At 43.2% G+C, this 27022-nt stretch overlaps 1 protein-coding gene across 2 annotated transcripts; it reads left to right on the top strand.

Annotated features, from left to right (window-relative positions):
• Positions 1 to 8485: 8485 nt before the first annotated feature.
• Positions 8486 to 15184, top strand: LOC147911926 (diphosphoinositol polyphosphate phosphohydrolase 3-beta). 2 transcript variants are annotated; one of them, XM_087427397.1, is made up of 2 exons: positions 8486 to 9175; positions 13471 to 15184. In XM_087427397.1, exons 1-2 carry the CDS (start codon positions 8892 to 8894, stop codon positions 13472 to 13474), a joined length of 288 nt encoding a protein of 95 aa, XP_087283523.1. In that variant the 5' UTR covers positions 8486 to 8891; the 3' UTR covers positions 13475 to 15184. The 2 variants fall into 2 exon arrangements, with proteins under 2 accessions (XP_087283523.1, XP_087283522.1); XM_087427396.1 differs by having other exon boundaries at positions 8500 to 9385.
• Positions 15185 to 27022: the final 11838 nt, after the last annotated feature.

The following is a 27022-nucleotide window of genomic DNA, read 5'->3' as shown; positions in this document are numbered from 1 at the left end:
GCACACAATATGGCTTAAAGCAACAATTCCCAGAACTTAGCCATGAATATGCCTTTCCATATCTGCCACCCTCAACTTAAAATGTTATAAACTTCATATTTTGCTGTAAAAGAAAAGTATTATTTGTCATGAGTAAAACTGTAAAAATCAATAAAGTGATGACATGGCCATGGTATGGAATTTTAAAATTTACATTGGTGACTTTCAAAATCACGGGAATTTTTTTTTTTTTTTAATGTGGGGATATGCCGACCAATGCAGGCAACAGATTGTGACAGCAGTTCTTCTAAATCTCAGCTTTACCACTTCCTGGCTGTGTGGTCAGGGGCAAGTTATCTATCCTCCTGAGGCTTAATTTCCTCATTTGTGAAATTGGAATAATGGTACTTATGTCACAGGGATTTTATGAAAAAGATCAGTGAGATACGTAAGGGACCTGACACATGGTAAGCCCTCAAAGAGCTTTTATTATCTCTTCTGATATTGTAGTTAAGAAACAACAACAACCAAAAAACCCAAATAGGATTCCTTTAAAAGAATTTTGGGAATTACACACATCAGAAAGTTCATCCAAAGCAACACATCAAGGATACTTCCTTTGAGGTGTAGGCTGGTAGTCAAGGCTGTTTGATCAAAGTTAAAGTGAAGTTTAGAAACCAAAAGTCTAGGGCCGGCCCCGAGGCTTAGTGGTTAAGTGCGCGTGCTCCGCTGCTGGCGGCCCGGGTTCGGATCCCGGGCGCGCACCGATGCACCGCTTGTCCGGCCATGCTGAGGCCGCGTCCCACATACAGCAACTAGAAGGATGTGCAGCTATGCCATACAACTATCTACTGGGGCTTTGGGGGGAAAAATAAATAAATAAAATCTTTAAAAAAAAAGAAACTAAAAGTCTAATTGGTGGCCTCTCTTAGGAGATATAATATTGTATTTTGGGAAAACTGCTAAGAAAACCACTGATTTTAAAACTTGCCTTGAAATACACAACCCGGGAGAAGATGGAAAAAAAGAAAAGGAAAAGCCGTTTTCCTACCAATCTCGAATCCAGAGAATGATGCCCGGCTCAGAGCCCATGGTCATAGCCACCCTACCATGGTGCTCACTGATGATGCATCTTTCCAGAACGGGCTGAGTTTATTGGTGGGGCTTGGAGCTTTACTATGAAAAAGGGAATGCGGCCATTTTCCTGATCCCAGTTTTGATATCAAACCTCACTTGTCTGTGCCTTGTTGTCTTCATCTAAGGAAGCTGGGAAATTTGTGGAACAGTGTGGTGACCCTGAGAAACTTTTTTCCCTTCTGAGGGAAGGGTCTCATGGTGCCTGGGCCTGTGGGTGCACAGCGTCACTGATAAGTAAACTATCTTCCCTCCTGGGCTGGTTTGATGTCTTTGTGGAAGGGAAGGCGTCCTGCCAAGAACAGGATTCTCACACAAGGAAACTAGCTCTGCAACAAAAAACCCTCCTCAGGATCCATCTCATCAAAGTCATGAAGGAGTTGTAAATAACAATTATTGTATTCCTTTACAAAGACATGAAAGAGTTATCTTTCATCTGCCACAGCAGGAATCAGTGTTGAATATACCAACATTTGGCCAAAGGAGCTGGGGAGAGATCTCTGGGATGAATAGCTTCTGAAAGTGTTTGGAGACGGGATGATAACTTTGGAGAGCTGTACCAGTGGAAAAGGGAGGGGAACCAGACAGGACTGCTGGGGGCAAGTTCAGCTGGGCTCTGCCTGCACATCACTCTTTGCAGGGTGTTATGGTCAAGGAGCCCTGAGTTTCCACCTCACTTGGCTACCTACTAAGTGTCAGATCCTGGGCAGTTTACATAATGTCCTTGATCTCAATCTTCCCCATTATGAAATGAGAATGAAAATATTTCCCTTGAAGAGTTTTTAATTAGAATTAAATGAAACAAGATCAATGAAGAGCCTGGTGGAGTGCCTATCATTACGTGTACCATTACTTAACATTAATCTCAACTTTTCTTTCAACGATTTCATTCCATTGCTTTGCTTTCATTGTGTTTCATTATATAATTGTGTCTTATTCTCAAAGATATAGTTTTATTTAAACAAAATATATCATGTAAATTATAGTACATGTTCTGCAAAGATAAAGCAAAAACCATTGAGGTGACGAATGACCGAGATCTGGAAACACCACCCTAAGTCATGCTGTGTAGTAAGAACTGTGCTAGCCCGATGAGGGATTCACCAAAAATGAGTCAGACTTCTGGCCCTCAGCTATCTCCCAGCTGACTAGCAGAGTTTACATGGCAGCTGATACATGCTTGGCGCCGACCCAGATGGCACCTACTGGAATAACTGTGGTTTGGAAATAGAATGTTTTCCCTATTGGTATCACTTTCAAAAGATTAATTAATTAACTAATTAATTAATTCAACAAATATTCAGCGGTGTCTTTCCAGTTGTATGAGAAAGTATTCTGGCTGGTGGTTAACAAAGACCAATGAAACATGGCCCTTGCCCTCAAGAGTGTCACAATGTAGCAAAGGAGACAGACACGTTCATTACATCAACAGATATGGCCTGGATGACTATAATGTGTGCTCAGCAAAGTTCTGGGCTGCTTGAGATAAACCATTGAGCAAGAGACAAAGATCCCTAAGCTCAAGGAGCTTATGCTCATGCAGGAGCTATGGGGGAGGAGAGAGAGAAGCAATAAACATAACAAAGAAGTGACTAACATAGTCTGCTAGGTGATAAGTGCTCTAACAAAGAGACAATTTAGGCCAAGGTAAGGGGGATCAGGAAAATGGGGCGGTGGAAAAGACGAGTGCACTTAGCAATAGAAAATACAGCGGCCTGGGTAGATCTCACTGAGAGGGGCAGAAGTGAGCAAGGCCTCCATGAAAGTGACGAAGCTAGCCAGGGTGGGGAGCATTCCAGGCAAAGGCAGTAGCTACAGCAAAGGCCCTGAGGAGGGAGCCTGGCAGACATAATCCAGAAACTGCCAAGAGTCCAGTAGAGCTGGAGAGGAGTGACTGAGGGGAGAGTGTAGGGGTGAGTCAAAGAGCAAACAGGGCCCTGATCTTGTAGGGCCTTGTAGACCTGTGTGCCGATTTAGCATTTGACTCTGATGCATGAACAGAGGAGCACTAGGACTGGTTTAGGTGCTGAATGAGAAGTCCGTCCGTATGGGGACAGGATCAGCGAAAAGGAGGGACACAGCAGTCAGGGAGCTAGAGGTCGTGACCAACGAAGCAGGAGAAATCAAGGAGTGCTGCCTCTTTGAGAGAGTGGAAGCACTCACCTGGACCTGACATCCATCGATCTGTGTGTTCATACCCTTGACTCTGTGCACATCTGTGCCGTTACTCACAAAATCACACAATGAGAAGTCCTGTATTCATCCCGTGATTCATCAATTAATCAAATGAAAAACTGGAGAGGCATTTTTTGTTCCAATCGCTTTGTATCTGAGAAGTTTTTACTGACTCACCTCGTATAGCCCCACCAGGAAGCCAATTCCGTGGTTGCAGGAAAACCAGTGTCCAAGGTACAGGAAGAAGCAAAGAATTTGGGAAACTGTGGAGAGTGGTTTGAAAGACACAACCCACCCAACCTCCCCAAGTGAAAAGATATGTATGGAGCTGCCTATGTTCACTCATCTTTCATTTTACATCTCTAATAAACAATTAATAGGTACAATAATAACTGTCCTTTTTGATCCATGTAGGTTTTGTCATATTCTTGCATTCAATTGATGTATTCTGAATCCCTGCTAGACACAAAGTTCCAGGCACTGTGCTGACTCAGGGGGAACAGGTATGTTTCAGGCTGGCTCCCAGCCTTTAAATTCCTTACAAACATGCAGACAGATCATGAAAGAGCTCCTTGATTAGAGCAATGACAGAATTAAAGTCAAGGGAGCCTGGGACAACAAAGGAGGGTAGTTTAATCCCAGCGTAAGGGGTGGGTGAGCACACACGGTCAGGAAAGCCTTTTTCAGGAGAGGTGAGGTTAATGAGGTAGGTGCTTTCTTATCCCCATTTTACAGATGAGAAATATTAAGGTCAAAGAAACTTACTTGCTCAAGGCTGCATAGCTACTGAGAGAGCCAGATCTAAATTCCAGGGCATTTGGTTTATAAAACACCATTTTTTTCTCTCGCTGACTACTACTACAGTGACTTCCCCTGACTCTGTTTCCCTTTAATATATCTTGAAATTCTCTCAGATATGTTGTAGTCACTCTCCTGAAAGCTGGGTCCAGCTGTGACTACTATAAGGCTCTGAGAAGGTCTGTAACATTCTCTATCCGAAGTAATATCTGTTCTGGGGAGCTCCTCTCTCCTAGAATTGTACTCCCCTTAAAAGTTCGTCACAAAAGTGGCAGTTCTAGGTTCCATGCCCATCTCCCTAAAAGGGAGCTCAACTTCCCCTGACGATGCTTCTAATGTTGCTGTCACTTTCCAATCTGCCTGCTCCTTCCTAACTCAGAAAAAAGGCAGAAATATGTATCCCAGACTTGTTGGTCTCAGAGCAGATCCATTCAGCTTTTGAACATTACACAGAAGCTATGTTCTCCTGGACACCTGGGTCTTCCAGGTAGAAAAAAATGAGAGAGGAGGAAGTCTGTACCAGAAGGAATGACAGGTACTGTGCATCTCAGCAACTATCAACATACGTGAAATTTGTCATAGCGAGTTGGAAGAGGATTACCTTCGGGGTCAGACAGACCAAGGTGTGAATCTCAGCTCCATCAATTACTGCCTTTGTTACCTAAACCCATTTCGGCCTGTTTCTTAATCTGTTGAAGGTGGATTTTAATACTCATTTTTCAAGTCTGTTGGTAAATAAATATTAAGTGCATAAAAAAAAGCAGAGCATCAATAAACCAAAATCAATGCCTAGAGTGACAACAAAATAGAATATCTTCTTTTCCGAATCACTTAATTCCATTTTATGCTTGCAGGGGAAATTGAACTTCAAATTGTTAAGTAATGTATCAAGGCGACACACTTGATTGGTGGGAGTAAGACAGGCACTCAGGTGTTCTTTTCACTAATATCATGCAGGAGAAGAACATCCAGATGGAGAATACCGTTCTTTAAACTCAGTGACTCTTAGCAAATGAACACCTTACCTAAGAAGTCAGCTCTGAATGTCATCAAAAAATGCCACAACAAACCATAGCTCTTGATAAAAACAGTCCTTTTGACAAGACATGGTGATGTTGTGAGAGCACAGGCTAGAGACACGAAGAGTCGAATTCAAATACAAACTCCGCTCTAAGCCTTGTCTTCTATGAGGCGGAAATAACTGCCGCCTCAAGATTTAACGGGCTGTCAGTTACATAGGATACAGGGCTCAACACAGGGCCTGGCAGATAGACTGTACACGACAAGCATTACACGTCTTAACCTCATCCCTTTCCTTCCGACACAAGGGAAAGTTCAATGTCAACCTCTTCAAGCAGAGGTTACATTTCTACTATGAAAAAGGTTTTCCCTCTCTCTTATTTTCGGTTGGATTTTGACGGATGGCAGTTAACGGTTGTGTCAGCTAGCTTTTGATACATAACAGACAACCCCGAAATTTAGTGACTTTAAACAACAACCAATTCTTTTGCTCACAATTCTGCAGGTCAGCAATTTCAGCCAGGCTCAGCTGGGTGGTCCTTATGCATAAGAAGGCTTACTTATGCATCTGTGGTCAATGCCCTGTCAGTTAGGCGGCTCTGCTGGGGACTGGGTGGTCTAGTATGGTCTCACCTACATTTTTGGCAATTGGTTCACTATCGGCTGGGGTGAAAGGGATGCGTGGGCCACGGGTCTCTCATCATCCACCTAGCCGGGGCTTCTTCACACTGTCGTCACCTTGTTTCAAGAGCAGCAAGAGAGGGCAAACACCAGTGTGCAGGCAGTTTTCAATCTCTGCTCGCTTCACACTTGCTACTCGCCAAGGCCAAGGACAATGGGAGAGGAGATACAGGCAGGCATGCACAAATTGCAGTTGTTACTGTAACAGTCTACCACTACAGTGGGTCACGAAATAACCTTGCTCATCTCAGAGAAATACTTACCTATGGATACAGCAGACAGTGGAATGCAAGGCTCTCAAAATGATCTTGACTCTTCTTTAGAAGAAGTCATAAATATCTTGCCCTATTAGTCTAATAAGTGAACAATAAAATTATTTTATGAAATTCTGGGAAAAATCTAATTCGAAATTTTCCTTGGCATTGTACTAAACCTGTAAGTTGTAGATCTCTTTATCCAGAAACGTGCTGTGACTTTGCCAGGAGGAATCCAGCCTGTGCATCTTTCCAGATGATAGTGATGCTATTCCTCTCCCTTCCAATAAATACACCCGCAGCAGAGGCATATTGCAGAGGCATAATCTGATGTGGAAGTGATGGAATAGACCAGAAAACGGCACCTCCATACTGAGACAAGGAGATAGTACGTGGTAATTGTAAAGTAGACTTGTGATGTGGCTGGGGCCTGGTTGGGCCACCCCTCCGCCTAGACGCCAGCCAAATTTCCCAGCTTTGCTCAAGTTCCCCTTGGTTTATTCAAATCATCTTTCAAAGCCGAGTATAGGTTTTATTGTTTTCTACTACAATGTCCTAACCATATGTTTTAGGACCCCTTGCTATTTTATTTATTTTGTGGTGGTTGATATTGCTACTGTGAAAGTCGTCATTTGCCCATTATATTTTCTACGTGATTACTGCTGGCATACATGGAAGCTCTTGGTATTTTAAATATCAATATTTCGTTCTACCATTTAAAGGAATTCATTTTTATATCGTTTCTTAGGTGTTTCCCAAGAATATATTCATATCATCTGCACGTAATGACAATTTTGTCTTCTTTACCAAAATGACAGATCTTTTTCTCTTTACAATCTCATTACACCAGAAAGAATGTCTAAAACAATATTTAATAATATTGGTGATAACAGGTATATTTGCCTAGATCCTGATCGTAATGGATTTTTTTCTAGCTGTTGAACATTATTTGTGTATTTGTGAGTATGGACCCACTGAGGAATACAGCCTGCGGAAATCTATTTTCCTAGTTTGTTTTGAATCATGGGGTGTTGCATTCCTTCAAATGTTCCTTGATCATTCATATATCATTAGCATATGGTCAGCAGCAGTAGTATCTCTATTGGTTGAAGTCATTCTCTTTATGCTTCCATTTTATCATTTTCTTCAGATAATGACCCATACCTTTTTGTCATATTATGCTCTAGATATTGCAGGTGTGTTGCCACCGGGAACGGGATCATCTTTTATGAGCTAATTTGGGTATAAATGGAGTGGAGCAGGTCCCGGGAAGCTGAACTAACTTATTCAAAAATTGGACTCTAAGTTTCATAACTACTTTCCACTTACATTTCAGATTCAATTTCCCCTTGATGAAGGGATTATTTCATTGGAAAAGTTGAGTTTTCATGACTCTGCTTGCCTGATGCCAGCCGAGTATCTGTGGGTAGGAGAGAGACAAAGATGCCTAGGTCGCAATAGGGCAAGAGGCAGGAGACATCAGAGGTCTTCTCCGTGAGGCTACTGTTAGAGCAGAGAAACAATAAGGAAAAATAAGAAGGAGAGGGAAGGCTTTAGGTTGTTACATTTTGAGGGTGGGCTGTGGGGGGGCCCCTTCTTGGCCAAGAGGACAGGATGACCAAACAGATGAGAGAGCACCAAGTGGCCTTGCTGGAGTCCCACACCAGGGGACTTCTAAAAATCAAAATGTAAAACATGTAGGGATTTCCAGAGGCATGTTTTCCAAAATCCCAACCAGTACTTATCAATGAGAAAGAGAGAGAAGGGTGGAGTGCGTGGAGGGTGGAGATTCTTGGGATTTAATAAAACACTACTTCGGGTGGTTCTCCAGCTGTTGGGTGGATATGACAAAGTGCAAAGGGCCGAACCAGGTAAGGCGAGGAGTTTCCTGACGAGCAAACTGAGGAACAGAAGTTAGGTAAGATGTCAGCAGGGGTTCAAGACAAGTGTTAAGTTATGGGCTGTGCCAAGATGCCTGGCAAGGTGAAGAACCTGTTGAAGAAATAAAACTGCGTGACATGACTCAGCAGAGATTAGGTCCTGTTTTGCCTAGAATACCGAGGATCTTTTTGACAAAACTGGGGCCTTGCTATAAATAAGCCAGTACTATTCATTATGGGCAAGGATGATGATGCCCTTGACCTTACTGTGTGTAAAAGGCCTGCGTGCGTGCTTCCTGCAACCTGGTGGGGAGGGTGAGCAGAAACGTTCGCCGCGCCACAGCCACGTTCAGCTCAAAGGCACACGTGGAACCAACCTTGGCCCAAGCCACGATGCGGTGAATTTAACTCGGGGTGAAGGAGATTCCCAGGCAGAGAGGTGCGGAGCGCCTGCGCAGTGGGCCCGAGGCGCCTCGCGCTGCGGGAGCCGCGAGACCCCTCGCCCCCACCCCTCGCCCTCCGACGTGAACGCGCACGCGAATGGAGACGCGAACGCGCGCGCGAATGTGCCTCGCCTCGCTCAACCCCTGTCCCGCCGGCGGCTGAGCATGGAGGGAAACGCGCGCCCTCCCTGCTGAGCGAGACGCGAGTGGGCTCTGTGCAGAGTGGCGGGCTCCCGGGCGGCGGCGGCGGCGGCGGCGCGGCGCGGGGGAGGCGGTGACGCCTCCTCCACTCGGGCGTCTGCGCTCGGGACCCTCCGCCGCGCGAGGGACGGACTGACTGACGTACCTCGCTCGCCCCCGCCCCCGCCTCATCTTCCCCTAGGCTCCCGGGGCTCGCGGGCTGAGGCGCCTCTGTCTCCCCGCCCCTCGCCCTCGGCCCTTTCTCTCCCAGCACCTCGGGCGGCGGCGGCGACGACGACGACGACGACCCGAGCAGCAGCGAGCAGCGGGAGCAGGCGGCCTCGAGGATGAAGTGCAAGCCGAACCAGACGCGGACCTACGACCCGGAGGGGTTCAAGAAGCGGGCGGCGTGCCTGTGCTTCCGCAGCGAGCGCGAGGACGAGGTGCTGTTAGTGAGTAGCAGTCGGTACCCGGACCGCTGGATCGTGCCGGGCGGGGGCATGGAGCCCGAGGAGGAGCCGGGCGGTGCGGCGGTCCGAGAGGTGTACGAAGAGGCGGGAGTCAAGGGGAAGTTAGGCCGGCTCCTGGGCATTTTCGAACAGAACCAAGATCGCAAGCACCGAACGTACGTGTATGTACTGACTGTCACTGAGATTCTGGAGGATTGGGAAGATTCGGTTAGCATTGGGAGGAAGCGAGAGTGGTTCAAAATCGAAGATGCGATCAAGGTTCTCCGGTGCCACAAGCCCGTGCATGCCGAATATCTGGAAAAACTAAAGCTGGGCGGTTCCCCAACCAATGGAAACTCCGTGGCCCCGTCCCTGCCAGAGAGCGATGCCTAGTACGTACCGCTCCTGCACAGACTTCTGCTTTCCGCCTACCCTAGAATAAATAGTGCCCGGAGCACCTCTATACCATGTGCGGTCTCACGGGGAGGAGGGAGGCTTCTTTTGTTTCCTTGGCAGACCTCTGAATCACGCTTGCAAACTGTCTCAGTTGTCAGGCGCTGTTTTCAATTTGCAGGTTTTTCAGATGCTTTGAAAATCGCTTCTTGGTAGCTCTGTAACATATTTCGGAAAGCCAAAGCCACGTGGGGTTTTTTTAAAGGTGCCTTAACTGCTCACCCAGCCCTTGGGGGGGGGGAGATGCGTGTGTGTGTGTACACGTGTGTAGGCTCTGTGGTTTGTTTTTTCTTGCATTTCACACGTACTTGTGTGTGCGCGCGCGCGCGCCTGTGCATTTTTTGGTACCATTCTTGTGGTTTGTTTCGTAGGGATCTGATCACTTGGTTGTGTGGCGTCGTTCATTAATTTTTTCTGAAGTTGTTTTCTCATTCATAGCATTAGCCCTTGTTAGCAAGCCCTTCTATGATGGGAATTGGTTTAAACAATCAGTTTTGAATTAAAAACGTATTTAAGAAATTTTACGTCTTGTGCTCTTTCCACACTGGACAATAATTTTATCTTTAGAAATGTGACCAAGTTTGCCCTTTTCAGAAGTTTCTTTATTCATATGTAGATAATTTGATTTTCAAAAATTTTCTCAACTGGTAATTTTTCACTGCTTACTTGAAATGGCCATTTCCCCTGTAGCCTATACGTAGTTTAACAAAATATTACTTCTCAGGAAGGTATTGTTAGCCAAACACATCCTGAGATGTGCACATTATCATGAAAACTGTTCGCAGAGTATGATGTAGCATGCTCAACCTCCAACTCCATTGCCCCTTTCTTAATACCCTAGAAGAACCATAGTTCTCTAAATATAAGTTAGTTTTTGAAAGAAAGTTATTTCCCATATTTGAATTTGTGATATTCCAGTTAAACTTGTGTCTGAATACTGGTAGCCAAAAGAATGGAATCTTATATGGTAATTACATCCCAATTGAGTGAGTTAGCTTTTTTGATATTCAGCGGTTACAGACTTCTCAAAGTGTTAGGACACCCAAACAGCCTCTCTTAAAGATTTACGATAAACGTATTGTGTCACAGGACAGACTTTTTGGGGTGCCAAAGTAAAAGCTCTTACATTTGCTTAAATACTTGCTTGCAATCAGGAATCCCATCTAAAATTCATAGATCTCTGTTCTAGAACTATCTTTATTTTCCTAGCCATGTCAACAGTTAGGTAGAGGGAAAACCAAGTTTGTGAAGAGAGTGTTAGGGGTGGAAAGGTCATGCCATATATAACACTGAAGCATTTTTAAAACATTCTATTAGTAAATAATGAGTGTAAAGTAGAAAATAATGGTTATTTAATACATTCTGGTACTCCTCAAAGTAACCTGTTTTTAAACACAAGTACTGCTAAAATTTTAATAGTTACCCTTTGTTAAAAAATTAATATTTTGCTGTCTTGCAACATACATACAGAACAATGCAGAAATCTTTTTTTTTTAATAATTTTATTTATTTATTTATTTTTTCTCCAAAGCCCCAGTAGATAGTTGTATGTCATAGTTGCATATCCTTCTAGTTGCTGTATGTGGGACGCGGCCTCAGCATGGCCGGAGAAGTGGTGCGTCGGTGCGCGCCCGGGATCCGAAGCCGGGCCGCCAGCAGCGGAGCGAGCACTTAACCGCTAAGCCAGGGGGCCAGCCCCAGAAATCTTAAGTGTACACCTTAATGAATTTTTACATAGTGAACACATACTTGTAGCCAGAATCCGGGTCAAGAAATTAACATTGCTTGTAACTCAAAAGCCCATTGCATTCCTCCTCCTAATTAGTACCCTGCCTTCCTATCTTTTAAGACCATAGAATAGTTGTTTCTGAACTTTATATATTGAATTTTAGAATATATACTCGTTTGTGCTGCCCCTTGTGTGCTTTGCGTGTTTTACTGTTCAGGATACTCAAATATTTTTCTCCATTTGGTTTGCATTATAATTCTACAAATTATTAATATTTTTATATGATTGCTGCTAAAAAGGCTCTGTTGCACTTTCTAAAGAAATTTGGTGCCACTGTTTTGAAAACAAATCTTATTACACATTTAAGTACAGATAAAGTACAAGTTTCAATTTACAATATATTTTATGCACTAATGCTATCAAACTAAAAAAATGCGTGGGTTCTTAAAACCAATGACAGTTTCATTATCAGAATTATATAGTTTGATCAAATATGGTTATTGAGTATGTTTCTGTTTTTCTCTAAGAAAGTGATATATATGAAATATATATTTGAGCACATATTTTTTTAATTTCAAACAAATTGACTTTTACTATTCAATCTCAAATAGACCCAAAAATATTTTCCCCCAATAACTTAGTTATTCAAGAAGAGTCTTAAATTCTACATTAACATGGCAGATATACTGGATTCTTATTTTACAGGTATTTTTGTAGATAAAAACCCCTTCCACTTGAAATGCTGTCACAAATACTTTTGAGGCTTAACTTGTTATTCTTAGAGGTAATAATGCATCTTCTTATTTGGTTCTTGAATTAAGTATTTGACAAAGGCAAAACTGTACAGTATGCTTACTAAGAATCATTAGCCTATAAATATGTTGTGGGTTGTTTTTCCCTTTTTTGCCTGAAACATTTAGAATAAGTCGTGCTGTGTTTCAGGATTGACTGTCAGGTTCATTTAAGCAGTTTTTGTGAAATAATCTCTGGAACCTAGCCTAGTCAGAATAGTTAAAAGCTCGAAGGAGATTCTTTTTTTCTCATCAAACCAAGAGTTTCAGGCTAAAACAGGTGACCAGAGGTAGTATGTAGAAAATTTTTACCACTTCAGTGCTCCAAAGATTGATACACAGTTAGGATTTTTTTTTTTTCTTTCTAAGAGTGTTAAAAAGTCACTTGTACATTATTTGCTTTTTTAGCCCTCCCCTTGATAAAAAAGGAAAAAGAGTATTCTCCACAGATAATTGAGGTTTGTAGACATAAATCAGAAATTTATTTTCTGCATGTTTTATCAACAGCTTTCATTTTCAGCTGGTCAGATATTTTATTCTTGTTAATGTATAGAGAGAAAACAGGTTAATATAGATACGTAGATATACTGGAAATAATTGGTTCTGTGTCTATAATGTATAGAATTTTTTCAAAAATTCACACACACATAAATAATGTATATTTAGCTGGGCACAGCTTTTACTTTTGGTGTCCCATGTGGGGCAGCCACCAGGCACTACCAGAGTTTTATCAGTATTTTCCTGACAGTTATCTCCTGATAAACTGTTATACTGTATTTAGCAGATTTTAAATGTTTATGGCAAACAGCACTATGAGAAGTGGAAAAGTCACTATGGTGACTGAGGTAGAACATGACATTTTTATGAGAAAGAATTTGATGTGATAGAAACTACATTGGAGCTTTGAAGTCAGACAGACCTAGGGTTGAAAAGTGGTTTCATTTCTTTCTCTTAACTTCAGCCAAGTTATCTATCTTATGCTCAGTTTTTTGTTAACGTAAAATTGGAGATAATAAAAACAGATACTTCATAAACTGCTCCTATGAGAAGTCTTGCCTGACCACCTGGGTTAAGATACCCTCTTCTGTGTGTCATGTTGTCACAGTTTCTTGTAGTTACCTATTTGCATGGCTATGTGGCGACTGCGTGGCATGTTTGCAGACCACACACTCTTTGATGGCTGGGAACCAGCCTGAATTATTTCCATAAGCCTAGAGTGCAGAACATGGGATTTAGGATTTTTTATGTCTTAGATGACCACCCCTCTTTTGCAAAACTTCTAGTATTACTGCTTTCCTGATTTTTTCATTTCTAGTATATATTGACCTGTAACTCCCTCAGCTGCTGATCCAGACTTATACTGCATCTGCATTAGATAATTCTGTGAAGGCTTTCCAGATGCAAAGTGAGTGATGCAGATAATAGCCCCTTTGTAAATTTGTCAATTTGAGGAAGTGTTAAATTAGTATAAGCCTGCTAATTGTATGTTGATTTGTTTTTCCAGATGAACAGCAAAGATATTCAAGGTTGCTTTGAAAGAATAAATTTTGTGAACCAATGGAATTGTCAAGTACAAGTTGGCGCTTTCATGTTTCCAAGGAGACGGCTCATCTGGTTTTCCTCCTACATCTTGGAACACTCCTTCCCTGTCTATTCCACTGACTCCTCTTGCCCTGGTTGTTGTACTATTGTACGTGAACAGACTCTTAATTTAGCACCTATCGCCTTTTGTTAATGCTTTTTTGATGTGTCTGCCTTCTCCATTAGACTATGATATCCTTGAGAACAAGGACCACATTTCCTTACGCTTTGCATATTCTGCATCTGAGACACTACTTGAAATATGGTTGACATCACTGACGCTTCTTTGATTCAATTCATTTTTTGTAATCACTACATGGCAAAACATTCCCCTTCCAATCTGGTGCTAATAGAGTATCTATGCTGTCTAGGCACCCTGTGTGTGGCTTTTCTCTATCAGGTTTCAGAAACTTTTCAAGGCAGTTGTAAGATGTTCAAGGACTAGAATTATTACTCATATTTTTGTGTCATATCACAGTGGTTTAGTACAGTTTTAAGATTACTCAATCCCTTAGGGCAACATTTTGTAGAATCAGTCCTTTGTATAACAACGTCAGTGTTTTTGTACTATTGTTAATTTGCTTAAAATTTTCTTCAAAAAATATCACTTGCTATAAAACTAACTATAAAAATAAATACAATGAACACAAGATAATATTGTGAGTTTTTATAAAAATAAATTTTGATGTTTTTGCAATGCCATAACCACTTCGTTCATGTAATCTTAACATCTCTGAAGAAAAGATTGTTTTTCTTATTTTACAGATTTAGTATACTGTATTATTTGATGCAAGAGCCAACCAAGACTGGAGTATAGGCCGTTTCCAAAGTTAATTATGCTATTTAGTTTGCCTAGGTTCCTTTTGCATCTCTTACTGATTCAGTTGGCCACAGTTTTCATCTCCTTTTCCAGTACACTTAGCTAGCTCCTCATCCCAACTGGTTCTGCATGTAAGACTGCAGAGGACTGAGAGACAGGTAAATTGTTGTCACTTGGAAAGACATTCAAAAAAAAAAAAAAGAAATCTGTGAGGGGGGCCACAGAAAATGAAGGATTTAGAAAGAGAGGACTTGGGTCAACTGCCTCCAGGAGAGCAACTTTAAGAAAATGACAAAGATGTTTAGAGGAAATTTTATGGTTTTGCCATGGGATTTGTGATATCAGCACTCTTCCCCAGCTCCCTACAGAGGCCGCAAAGTGGCTTTAATATGGTAGTTTTATTTCTTTTGCTTTATAAAGCAGGTACATCAGAAAAAACTCGGGCTCCATTTTAGAGTTACACCCTTCCTCATGGTATCAGTGAAATGTATTGATTTTTCCCCCAATCCTTGCAGAATTTGAAATACAAACACATCTTCCCAATTTATTGATTTTTTGTTAGGTGTAATATGGTACTGTGGTTATGATTTTTTAAAAATCCTTATCTTTTAGAGAAATGTACTGTAAATTTTACAGATAAAATGATATGCTCCTGGTATTTGCTTCAAAATAATCTGAGGGTGGGGTAGGTGAGTATATAGATGAAACAAGATTGATGATAAATTAATTGTTGAAGCTGTGTGATGGATATCTAAGAGTACGTTATACTATTCTCTATACTTTTGTATATGTTTGAAATTTTCCATAATAAAAATTGAAAAAAAAATCTTCAGAATTTACTTGTTGCCCCACCCCCATCCCTAAGATTTAGGTAGGGAAGGCTGTTCAGAAGACAAATCTACAGCCCAGTCAAACTCACTCCTCCCCTCCAAAAACCCAGGTTTTGTTCCTGAGCTAAACATATTGAAAGACTTGCTCTTTCCTTAATGTGAATTCTTTCCTTAGATATCTCCAAGTTCCACATGCAAAAACACTTTTAGCCCCATCAGTATGCCAAACATGACCAGAAAACTTTGAACCCCAGTGGTGAACATAGCTTAGGTTCCAGATGAGACAACACTCCCTTCTACAATTTTTCTTTAAAAGAACACATTAGATTCTTTTTCTGATTACAAAATTAATTCATCTTAATTTCAGAAAATTTCTAAAATTCCCTTAAAAACAAATCAAAAATCACACATGACCCCCCTACCCAGAATAACAAAGTTTGAAAAAAATGTGTATATATATATATATATATATGTATATATATATATTCCAGCCTTTTTTCTTTTCAAATATAAATATACATAATCCAAACACAGATGGCACAGGTGAGCCCCTTCCACCAGAATGTTTCCAAATATCCATGACCCCTTTGATTGTTAAGTATGCACCACACAGTGTTTCTCAGAATTTTTTAGGCTAATGCTCAGGGCCATTATAAAATTTGTGCTACTTGTGTCCTGCACAAGTGCAGCAGGCATAGCACAAAACTTAGGTCTGAAATCCAGACCAAGCTCTAACTCATCAAGTTCCGATGCAGGGTGGAATAGGCCTGTTTTGGTTTGGTTTGTTTGTTACCTAATTTCCACACAAACTTTCTACTCACCAAGCACTGAGGCTGATGGCGGGGGCTGGTGGTGGAGGGAATCAATTCAGAGGGGTTGCCCCTTTAATAAATCACATAATTGCAATATATTGGCTAAAAGTAGGCCTGCTACTACCTTGTTTTCCAGAATGTTCCCTCTGTCTTCTCTGGATTCTCAGCAAGCTACCATATCACTACCTTTCTGTAGCCTGTGACTCTCATGAATTTGCTGATCTGGGCACAGTGGTTTTCAACTGGTAAACAAGGACACCACCCCTGCGGACTGGGATAATGGAATCCTATTCTTCTACCTTTTTACCCCAGAATGTGCACTCATCCTTCCCTAATTTCCTGCAGCACACCAGAGACCAGGCCATAACTTTTAATGAGATTTTACTGAAGATTACCAGATTATGTGAGGCAAATGTAATACAAAGAACCCAATTTACAACTACTTCACAGGTTATATCTTTTCTAGGTTCCATTGTTAGACTAGTTCCCTAACACAAGCTGACTCCAAATGGCCTAGGGAAGTCCCTACCCCACCCCCCATTCCTCATCACCACCAAAAACCTGAGAGCCTGCAGTTTAAAATCATGGACAAAGTTATTCCCACACCTATGGAGAAGGGAAAGCTGCTTTCGCAACTCAGTCTCCAAACAGTACTCAAAGTGTCTTAAATTTATATTCCAGAATCAAAGATGTCAAGCTGAAATCAGTGGAATGGATCAAATGGCTAGAATGTGATGGGTTGGGGATAGAAATTCAGTTTTATATTACTCCAAAGCTCATGCTCTATATTAAGACAAAGAGGAACAGACTGACAATATCTTATAGTGAACTTGGTCCTCCACCTCTTTCTGGGATGGTCCAAAAAGACTTAACACCATGCCCTGTGTAAATCTACACAGCAGTGTGAAGAAGCAGGCCAGGATCTCAGAAAGTTTAGACTTCTTTGAGGCCAGTGTTGAAGATATAGATGACCCAGAACAGAGTTAGTATCAATTCTCTCTTTTCCTTTTGTCTACCTACTCAAACTTAGACCTCATTTCTTGGGTATTAGACATAGACTGCAAAGTCATTCTTAGTGGATGGTACCAGCGCTGACATTATGCTCCCTAGTGGACGTTTTAGGAATTAGCCCAATCCTGAATGTATTCTATTTAGAGCAAGGAAACCTTTCCCAGCAACACTCTGCTGCCCAAGAACTCCGCTGTCAAAGTCTATTTACAATCACCTTTTTCTAATCCTGAGTTAAATCTTAATATGTTCTATATATGAAGAAGGATCCTCTATTATGTTCCAAGCAGTAAAATTTTGAGTTCTTTAAGCTGTGTTTTTTCATCTAGCTTTAACCTGGTAGATAAATAGAAAAGTATTTGCATTTGTCTAGTACCTCCAGCCTTACACCTGAGCTTTAGCTGTGGTAAAGCTATTCAGAACTTTAGGCCAAGAATTCTGTTACTTCTAGGGATAGATGGGTTCAACAAATCAGACATGATCCCTGTTTTCATGGAGCTCTAAGTGTACTAGGGAGACAGATACTAAAACAAAAAATTACAAAACCCTAAAGAATCCACCAAAAAACTATTAGAAATAATCAACGAATACAGTAAAGTTGCAGGGTACAAAATCAACATACAAAAAGTTCATGTGCCCGATGCACAGGAAGCCAAACACTGAGACATTGGTGCTTAGAAATGGAGAAAGATTTATTCGAATTGGCCAAAATGAGTAGGTGGGAGCCTAGGTTCACTCAAATCCACCTCCTCAAGAGCAGAAAATAGGGGGGATTTATAGAGCTAAGGGGCATGGCAGGAGACGCTTCAGGGAAACAAAGGGGTCACTCCCGATAAGCCCCTGGGCAATCTGACTTCTGGGCTTCAAGGGCTGCTGAGGGCTGGCCATTCTTTTTCTTCTGCAAAACAAGCTCACAAATCCTCTGGGAAACAAGCTTACAAATCCTCGAGACCCCTGAGTCATCCCTCAAGTTAAAACAGGAAAAACAGCAAATTGGTTTAATATCCACAGTACCCCTGAGGTACCTGTCTTCAATCCCCACGGTCTTTTTTTCCCTTCCTAATTCTTGTAGGAAGCGGGGTGTTGATCCTTCTGACTAGTTCCTGCTGAAAGGGGGCAAAGATGGGGAAACGGAGGAAGGAAATTTTTCAAACTGAGATTGAAAATATTCTCGGGTACCGGGCTAAATTTTGCATTTTGCATTATCATTATTTGATATACCATATTTGACTAACCCAAATTTCCAGAATCCAAAATGCAAGAACCCAATTCATTTTACTTATCTGACTATTTGATGTCAGCTGTCTTAACCTGCAACAGCAGTTTAAGGTCTTTCAGCAGCTTGCGTGACCAGTTTTTTCTTCAGTTTCTGAGTGCTGTGGTCATGAGGCAGGGGGGCAAGCATTACTCAGGTGTGATGAATCCACGGCTTGCCTCCAGCCAATTTGACTGATGAATGGGTGGTCAGGAGGACTTCATAAGGCCCGGTCCACCTGGGGGTTAGTTGATCTTCTAGTCCACACATCTTTCAAGACTTGAGAACCTGGTCACCTGCCTGATGTGGTGGAGTGGAATATCTGACAGGAACAGGGACCTGTGAGAGGCAAACTCATGAATAGAAGTTAGAAAAATTTTAAGTGCTGCCTGATCGATATTTCCTTCTGTTGAATATACATACTCTCCCCCCATTGGTGAAGCCAAGAATCATCATTTTCATTTCATAGGGGCTCATCATTTCATTTCAAAAGAGCTCAATTGAAGTCTACTTCAGGGGGCTACAAGGATCCTCAACAGGGCAGAGGGCAACATCTTGTCCCAGGTTAAATTAGTTTCAGATTTTGGCAATCATCTTCTTTAATGCGTGGTTCATCTTTTCTGTCTTTCCCATCGACTGGGGCTGCCACGGGGCGTGGAGTTTCCAAGTGATCCCCAAGGCTCTTGATACTTCCTGGGTTATTGGGGAGATAAATTCGGCTCCATTGACACTCTGGATTGACAGTGGGAGTCCATACCTGGGAATGATCTCCTTTAGCAAAGCTTTGGTAAGGTATCTATGAATACTAAGAGATACTTGACATTCCCAGAGGCTCAAGGCATCGTAGTAAAGTCCACTTGCCAGTCATCACAGGGGGCCACTCCTCGATGTTGAACCCCCTTGTCAAGGAGGTCGGCCCTGTCCTGGGATTGTTTTTGGCACTGATAATGGTCTCTTGCAAATTTAGACCAGTTAAATACCTTTGGATCCACTGCAAGGTGGCATCCCTCCCATAGTGAGTGCTCTGATGGATTTGACTAACAATTTCTCCCAGAAGGGCTTCAGGTAACAGGACGAATCCTTTTGAGTTACATTTCCAGCCAGGATGCTCCAGAAAGGAGGAGTCAAATCTCCATTCTCTGGCTCTCTCTAAATCTTTCTGGGTATAGGTAGGCTGGAATTTAGTAAAGTCAATTTGGGGAACTAAGGGAGCCAGGAGTGCCTCGAAACTCACAGTCCTAGCAGCAGTCTTTGCTGCCTGATCGGCCAGTTGATTGCCTCTGGCTTCCAAAGTGTCCCCTTTCCGATGTCCAGGGCAGTGCATGATGGCTACTGCCATGGGTCATTAAGGGCCTCTAATAAGGTCAATATTTCCTGAGAATATTTTATGTCCCTCTTTCCAGCAGTCAAGAGACCCCTCTCTTTCCATTTGGCCCCATGGGCATGGACCACTAAAAAGGCATATTTTGAGTCTGTACTCTTTTGTCTTTACCTCTTTGACGAGCCCTAGTTAGGGCTATAACCTAAACTTTTTGAGCTGAGGTACCTGGAGGTAGAGTCTTTGCTTCCACGATGTCCTGTAGGGTGACAACTGTGTACCCTGATCGACGTTGCCCCTGATCTGTGAAGCTGCTTCCATCAGTGAACAGTTCCAAGTCCAGCTGCTCCAATGGTTGGTCAGTCAAATCAGGTCAGCTTGAGAACACCTGTTCAGTGATCTGAAGCCAATCATGAAAGGAGGTCTGTTCAACATCGGTAGGTAGCAGGGTTGCAGGGTTTAAGGTAGAAATAGCCTTTAACTTTACCTTGGCGTTGTCTAATAAAATAGCCTGATCCTGAGGTTAGCCAATATCCTCCTTTCTGTTCTAACAAAGAGAGGACACAATGGGGAGTGTGCACCGTGGTGGGCTGCCCCAATGTGACCTTTCAGCTTCTTGTAGTATGTCACAGGTGGCAGCAACGGCTCGCAGGCAAGGTGGCCATTCTTTCACCGTCTGATCCAACTGCTTAGAAAAATAGGCCACAGGCCTCCTGGTGGGTCTGAGGTTCTGGGTCAGGACTCCCAAACTAAGTCCCTGTTTCTCGTGTACAAAAAGATCAAGGGCTTTCTCAAATCTGGGAGTCCCAAGGCCGGAGCAGTTAATAATTTTTCTTTAACCTGATTGAACACATTCTGGCACTCTTGTGTCTACATCAAAGGCGCGAGGTCTCCTCCGTTTAAGGCCTCATATAGAGGTTTTGCAATTAATCTGAAGTTGGGTATTCAAATTCAACAGCCTGCCATTCCTAAAAATCCCCGCAATTGTTGACAGGTAGTGGGAGTTGCAACTAGAGCGATTGCTTCCCTCCTATCTGGGAGCAGGCTTCTCTGTCCTTCTGAAAGTTCAAACCCTAAGTATTTAACAGTCTTTTTAGATATTGGTGACCCTATCTACCTAGAGATAGCATCAGATCCCACAAAATTACCCTTTGCCTCCCATTTTAGATACCAATGGCAAGTCCAGGTTGTCACCTGTGCTTCTGAACAACCGGCCACAGACTAGATGTTCCCACAACCACCTCCTTTGTGTTTGATTAAAACATTTTGAGGGCTGGCCCCGTGGCTTAGCCATTAAGTGCATGTGCTCCGCTACTGGCGGCCCGGGTTCGGATCCCGGGCGCGCACCGATGCACTGCTTCTCCGGCCATGCTGAGGCCGAGTCCCACATACAGCAACTAGAAGGATGTGCAGCTATGACATACAGCTATCTACTGGGGCTTTGGGAGAAAAAATAAATAAATAAAAATTAAAAAAAAAAAAGAACAAGTGAGGTCAATGTATTAAAAAAAAAGAAAACATTTTGATAGAGTGGCTCACAGAACTCAGGAAAACATTTTACTTAACAGCCAGATGGAAGAGATGCATAGACCAAGATATGTGGGAGAGGGACATGGAGCTCCTGGGCTCCCTCTGGGTGTGCCACTTTCCCTGAATCTCTCCAGGTTCACCAACCTGAAAGCTCTCTGAACCCCATATTAAACTCAATCTTCAGCCCCTCTCCCCACCTCAGAGGTGTAGGGTGGGGGATGGGGCTGAACCCTCTAATCACACAATTTGTTCCCCAGCCCCCACCCTTAGGGGCTTTCCAAAAGTCACCTTATTAACATAAATTCAGGTGTGGTTGAAAGGGGCTTGTTACGGTTAACAAGGGATACTCATTTCACCTTTATTGTTCTGGAGCTGAGGACTAAAGTAATTATTATAACAAAAGATGCCCCTAGGCTCTTATATCCGAAATTACGAGGGTTTTAGGAGCTCTGTGCCAGAAATGAAATGAAGATATTTCTTATTATAAATAACAATATCACATAGACCTAATAGGATTCCTGCTGAAGGCAGGGCAGGGTGATCAGACATCACCTAGGGGATGGTGGCTGATAAGTGATATCGAACCTGTTAATCTCAGGTTCGTGTGCCTGATGCCCAGCAAGCCAAACACTGAGACATTGGTGCTTGGAGATAGAGAAAGATTTGTTCAAATTGGCCAAAACGAGTAGGTAGGAGCTTGGGTTCGCTCAAATCAACCTCCCCAAGAACAGAAAGCAGAGGGGTTTCATAGAGCTAAGGGGCTTGGCAGGAGGGGCTTCAGGGAAACAAAGGGGTCGCTCCTGATAAGCATTTGGGCAATCTGACTTCTGCGCTTCAAGAGCTGCTGAGGGCCAGCCATCCAGTGATGGAAACCTCCCCAAAGGCATTTTCTTTCTCCTGCAAAACAAGCTCACAAATCCTCGAGACCCCTGAGTTCCCCCTCAATGAAACCGGCAAACAGCCATTGATGATTAAGCAGCTAGAAACTATGGGGGATTGGAATTTGCCAACTCAAAATATGTCTCTGCCTGAATGACATTTTGGCCCCCACCCCCACTAACTAACCAAAGGAGTTTGGGATAGGAGGCCTGCCCCCAGAATAGGCCATCTCCATAGATATCTCCGGTGTCTGGGTGGGTCCGTGCTAAGCCCATTCTTAGTTCTGGTTACCCTTTATAAAATACATTTACATTTGTAAAGAAAATCTCCATTTATAAAGGTATCTTCTTCCCTGTACCAGGAAGGGTGAGGGGGATGGCCTTACCTAGAAACTTATCAGAATGGAAAATGAAGACTTAAATCTGCATGATAAACTTACTCATTGTTAACTGTGCTGTTTGGGCAATATGCTATCTGACTCCCACTAGGTTCCGATAGATGACATCTCCCTGGAGCCTGGGTTACCATGGTAATGGGTGTTTGAGCTATTTTTTTCAGGAACTGAACCCTTTGTCCACTTCAGGCTGGATTGAGACTACCAACCCATCAACTGGGCCCTTTTGATAGCAAGAGGTTGGAACTCCACCCTGAGGCCCTGCTAAAGCCGCCATTCTGTGAACATGTGTCCTACGAAGAGGCATGAAGGCTGTCTACACTTGTGCAGATCATCAATTACCTCATCTCTCCTCACCTCCAATCATTTCAGACCACCTTTCCCCTTCCCCATAAATACCTCTGAGTCCCTATTTTCAGAGAGGTGGATTTGAGACTTGTTCTCCCGTTTTTCATCACTTGGCTGCCTTGTGATTAAAACCGCTCTCTTTGCAATCTCGTCGTCTGGGTGACTGGCTTTCTGGGCAGCGGGCAAAAACAGACCTGGTGCGGTAACATCAAGTTAAACAGGAAAAACAGCAAATTGGTTTAATATCTACAGTACCCCTCAGATATCCAGCTTCATAAGGATCCAAAAGCATCTTTTAAATCCGGTACTGTATAGCATTGAGAGCCCTAAGGTCTTGAACAAATCTATATTCCCTTGTTCTCAGCTTTTTAACAGGTAAAGTGCAAGTATTCCATGGGAATCTCCATGGCCTAGTCAATCCCTGTTCTAAAAGCCTATTGATTACAGGAAAGACTCCTCTTCTGGCTTCTGGCTTCAAGGGGTATTGTTTCACCTAGGGCCAGTGATCTATCTGCTTCAATTTTACCTTTATTGGCATGGCACTGGCTGCTAATCCCACCTGTCCTTGTGATGCTGGCCCTGATATCAGTTCCCCTACGTTGAACCCATATATGTATATATATGGGGTTATATGGGAACCCATATATATATATGAGGTTAAAAACCAAAAAGCACTCATTCCCCTTCCTTGCTTCTCTAAGGTACATTCACTTGTAGATATTGGTTGTTTTAGCCTTTGCATCCCTGAATTTCACAAGGCTAATGGAGGTAATAAATTGTTAAAAGCCCAGGTGGCTTCACACTGAAGTTCTGACTAATTACCAGTTCTTGAGGTTTGTTACAGGGAGACTGATACCCTGAAATTATCAAGAAGCTGAAGCTCCTCAACTCCTGGTTCCTAGTGCCTAATCCACCATTTATCATGGAGACAGACAAACAGAGGACACCTGCAGCTTCTCTTATCCCGGCCAAACACAGGCTGATGGGAGGACACTGAACTGCAAAGCCACAGCTCCCCTCTCCTATCTAAAGCCTTGTAAACTTTGTAATCATAATCAGCAGCACTTTCCTTCCACTTCCCAGGGCCCAATTTTGGGTGGCATGGGAAAATTGATCAATGGAGCCCTAAACCTCCTGCTATAGATAGAGATAACAGCTGGCCCAGTGCCCCACAATATTCTCCTTCAGAAAATAATCATAGTCATGAAGAGTACATTCTTTCCTACAGATTTTCCTTTAAAAACCCCAACTCCTAATGCCTTGAGAGGACTGTGGGTCTTGGAGCATGAGCCCACTTACAGCCTCATTTTGCTGGCAAAATTAAACCATTTATCTTGTCCTCGATCCCTTGTCATTGTGTTCATTGATTCAGCTATGGTGACAGGGTCCTGGGTTCTTCCAGCTACACTTGTGCCCATACTTCTGAGTTAATTTGCCTTCTAGAGCTCAACTCTCCAACTTTATTGACTTGGTCCCAGCTTATCGAGGCCCCTAACTTAGATAGTATGTCCCTCCCTAAAGGGGGAACAGGGCATTCTGGTACATACAGAAAAGAATGCCTCAGCGTTTTGATCCTATTTCACAGGTCAAGGGCTCCAGAGACCTTTTGGTTTCTCCTTTTCCTGATACCCCTTTTACATCACACTTTCTCTTAGAAAGGTTTCCCTTTTTGGGTATTCAACATGGAGAATTTGGCTCCAGTATTGAGCCAGATGCTGGGACCTTGCTCTTCTCCTACTGCCAAGGTCACCCAGGGTTCGTAGAGCCAACTGGGGAGCCCCACAGCCCCATCACATCTCATCTGTAGTCAAGGGAAGTTACCATGGCTTGGTCCTGTTTGATCCCCTCCCTCTCTGGGGATGGTTCAGACAGTCCTGCTGCCAATGCCCTTCCTGTTCGCAGTATGCACACTGATTAGCCCCCGACTTTGTTGGTGGCTTTCTGGTCTCTCAGTGGGGGCCGGGGTCACTCACCCATGGTGTCTTCACCCTCTCTCTCAGGTTACCTTGAGCCATCTGGAGGGCCACAGCTAGCAGGGTAGTTTGCCTTTTCATCCTCAGTTACTTTCTGGTTATTGAATACCCCAAAGTCAGCCTCTACTAGCTTTGCAGAATTAGTATCAGGACATATAGCCAACTTTTGGTGTTTCCTATGGATGTCTGGAAGACTTTGAGATATGAAATAGGTATTAAGAACTACTGTACTGCCCTGGGTCTCAGGGTGTATCACCTGAGGCAGTCCCATAGCCTCTGGGAAAAGAGGTGGAGGGTTTTGCCTCAGGGCCTTGTTGGACTTATCATAATGTCAGACTCAGACCCTAAAAATGTCCTAGTTTTTCTTAATCATCAGGGTCATTGGGATTCCACCCAGGGTCTGTCCCTGGCATAGCCCTCCCACTAGACCCACCAATTTCTGACCCAGGGACATATTTTTTCCGTCTCCAGCCCGGTGTCCAGCCTGCAGCGAAGCAACTGGGTGCCAAGCCTCTTCTGCTGCCATCACTGCCACTGCTCATGGCCAATCACAGAGGTGCCCACCTGCCCTCAGGCCACCCCTCCCACCACCACCGTCACCGCTGCTGTGACGGGGAATGGAGCACCAGACCGCCCCATTCTGCCTTCCACGCTGCCTTCCCATCCATGCCACCTTCCCATCTGGGCCACCGCCACTACCAGTAAGTCTGAGGACATGCCCATTTCAATCAAACCAACAAACTTACACACACACACACACACACACGACAAACGCACTCACATAAAGACAAAATATGACTCCTGCAGGACAAAAACAAAAGATGAAGTCCAAAATCCCCCACATCTCTCCCAAACGAGGGTCCATGCTTCATTCACAATGCAAATGGAGAGACAGAGATTGACGACCACACATGTTGTATTGACTCACCGAGTAAATGCAAAACCAACTCCTGCAGGACAACAACAGAAGGTAAAGTTCAACAATCCCCTGGATCTCTCCTAAACGAGGGTCCCTCATTTCCAATCACACACAAAATGAAAACGGAGAGACAGAGAACTCACAATTGCATGTGTCATGGTGACTCACTTGACAACAGACTCACATACAAGACAAACGCATACTCACACACAAGGACTGAAGTCCAATGCATTTCTCCACTCCAAATGAGTATTGCACCAAGGGCAGCCAATGCTGGTGGGAAGGGGGGAGCAGTAGGGGAAGTCCCCGGGGCAAACACACCCAGGCAGCTGCTGGGGACCACCAACCACTCGAACACTCACTGGGGCCACACAGCCTTGGGCACAAGACTCCTGGCTGGCTCACCAAAATTGATAGTGAACCTCTTAATCTCAAGTTTGTGTGCCCGATGCACAGTAAGCCAAACACTGAGACATCGGTGCTTAGAAATGGAGAAAGGTTTATTCGAATTGTCCAAAAGAGTAGGTGGGAGCCTGGGTTCCCTCAAATCCATCTCCCCAAGAACAGAAAGTAGGGGGCTTTTACAGAGCTAAGGGGCTTGACAGGAGACGCTTCGGGGAAACAAATAAACTCCCAAAAAGCCCCTGGGCAATCTAACTTCTGGGCTTCAAGGGCTGCTGAGGGACAGCCATTTGGTGATCACAAGCTTCCCGAAGGCATTCTCTTTCTTCTGTGAAACAAGCTCACGAATCCTCTGAAAAACAAGCTCGCAAATCCTTGACACCCCTGAGTCACCCCTCAAGTAAACAGGAAAAACAGCAAATTGGTTAACATCTACAGGACATTTCAGGTACCTGGCTTCAAAATCAGTTGCATTTCTATACGCTAACAATGAACTAGCAGAACGAGAAGTCAAGAATACAATCCCATTTACAACTGCAACAAAAAGACTTAAATACCTAGGAATAAATTTAACCAAGGAGGTGAAAGACCTATACACTGAGAACTATAAGGCATTATTGAAGGAAATCAAAGAAGACATAAAGTGGAAAGATAGTCCATGCTCATGGATTGGAAGAATAAACATAATTAAAATGTCCATATTACCTAAAGCAATCTACAGATTCAATGCAATCCCAATCAGAATCCCAATGACATTCTTCATGGAACTAGAACAAAGAATCCTAAGATTTATATGGAACAACAAAAGACCCCAAATAGCCAAAGCAATCCTGAGAAAAAAGAACAAAGCTGGAGGTATCACACTCCCTGATTTCAAAACATACTACAAAGCTATAGTAATCAAAACATCATGGTACTGGTACAAAAAACAGACACACAGATCAACAGAACAGAATCGAAAGCCCAGAAATAAAACCATACATCTAT

This window comes from Ceratotherium simum, chromosome X (assembly GCF_057802395.1).
Source record: "Ceratotherium simum simum isolate JZ-2026a chromosome X, ASM5780239v1, whole genome shotgun sequence".
Lineage (NCBI taxonomy): Eukaryota > Metazoa > Chordata > Mammalia > Perissodactyla > Rhinocerotidae > Ceratotherium > Ceratotherium simum.
This window is presented reverse-complemented; position numbering and strand designations above follow the sequence as displayed.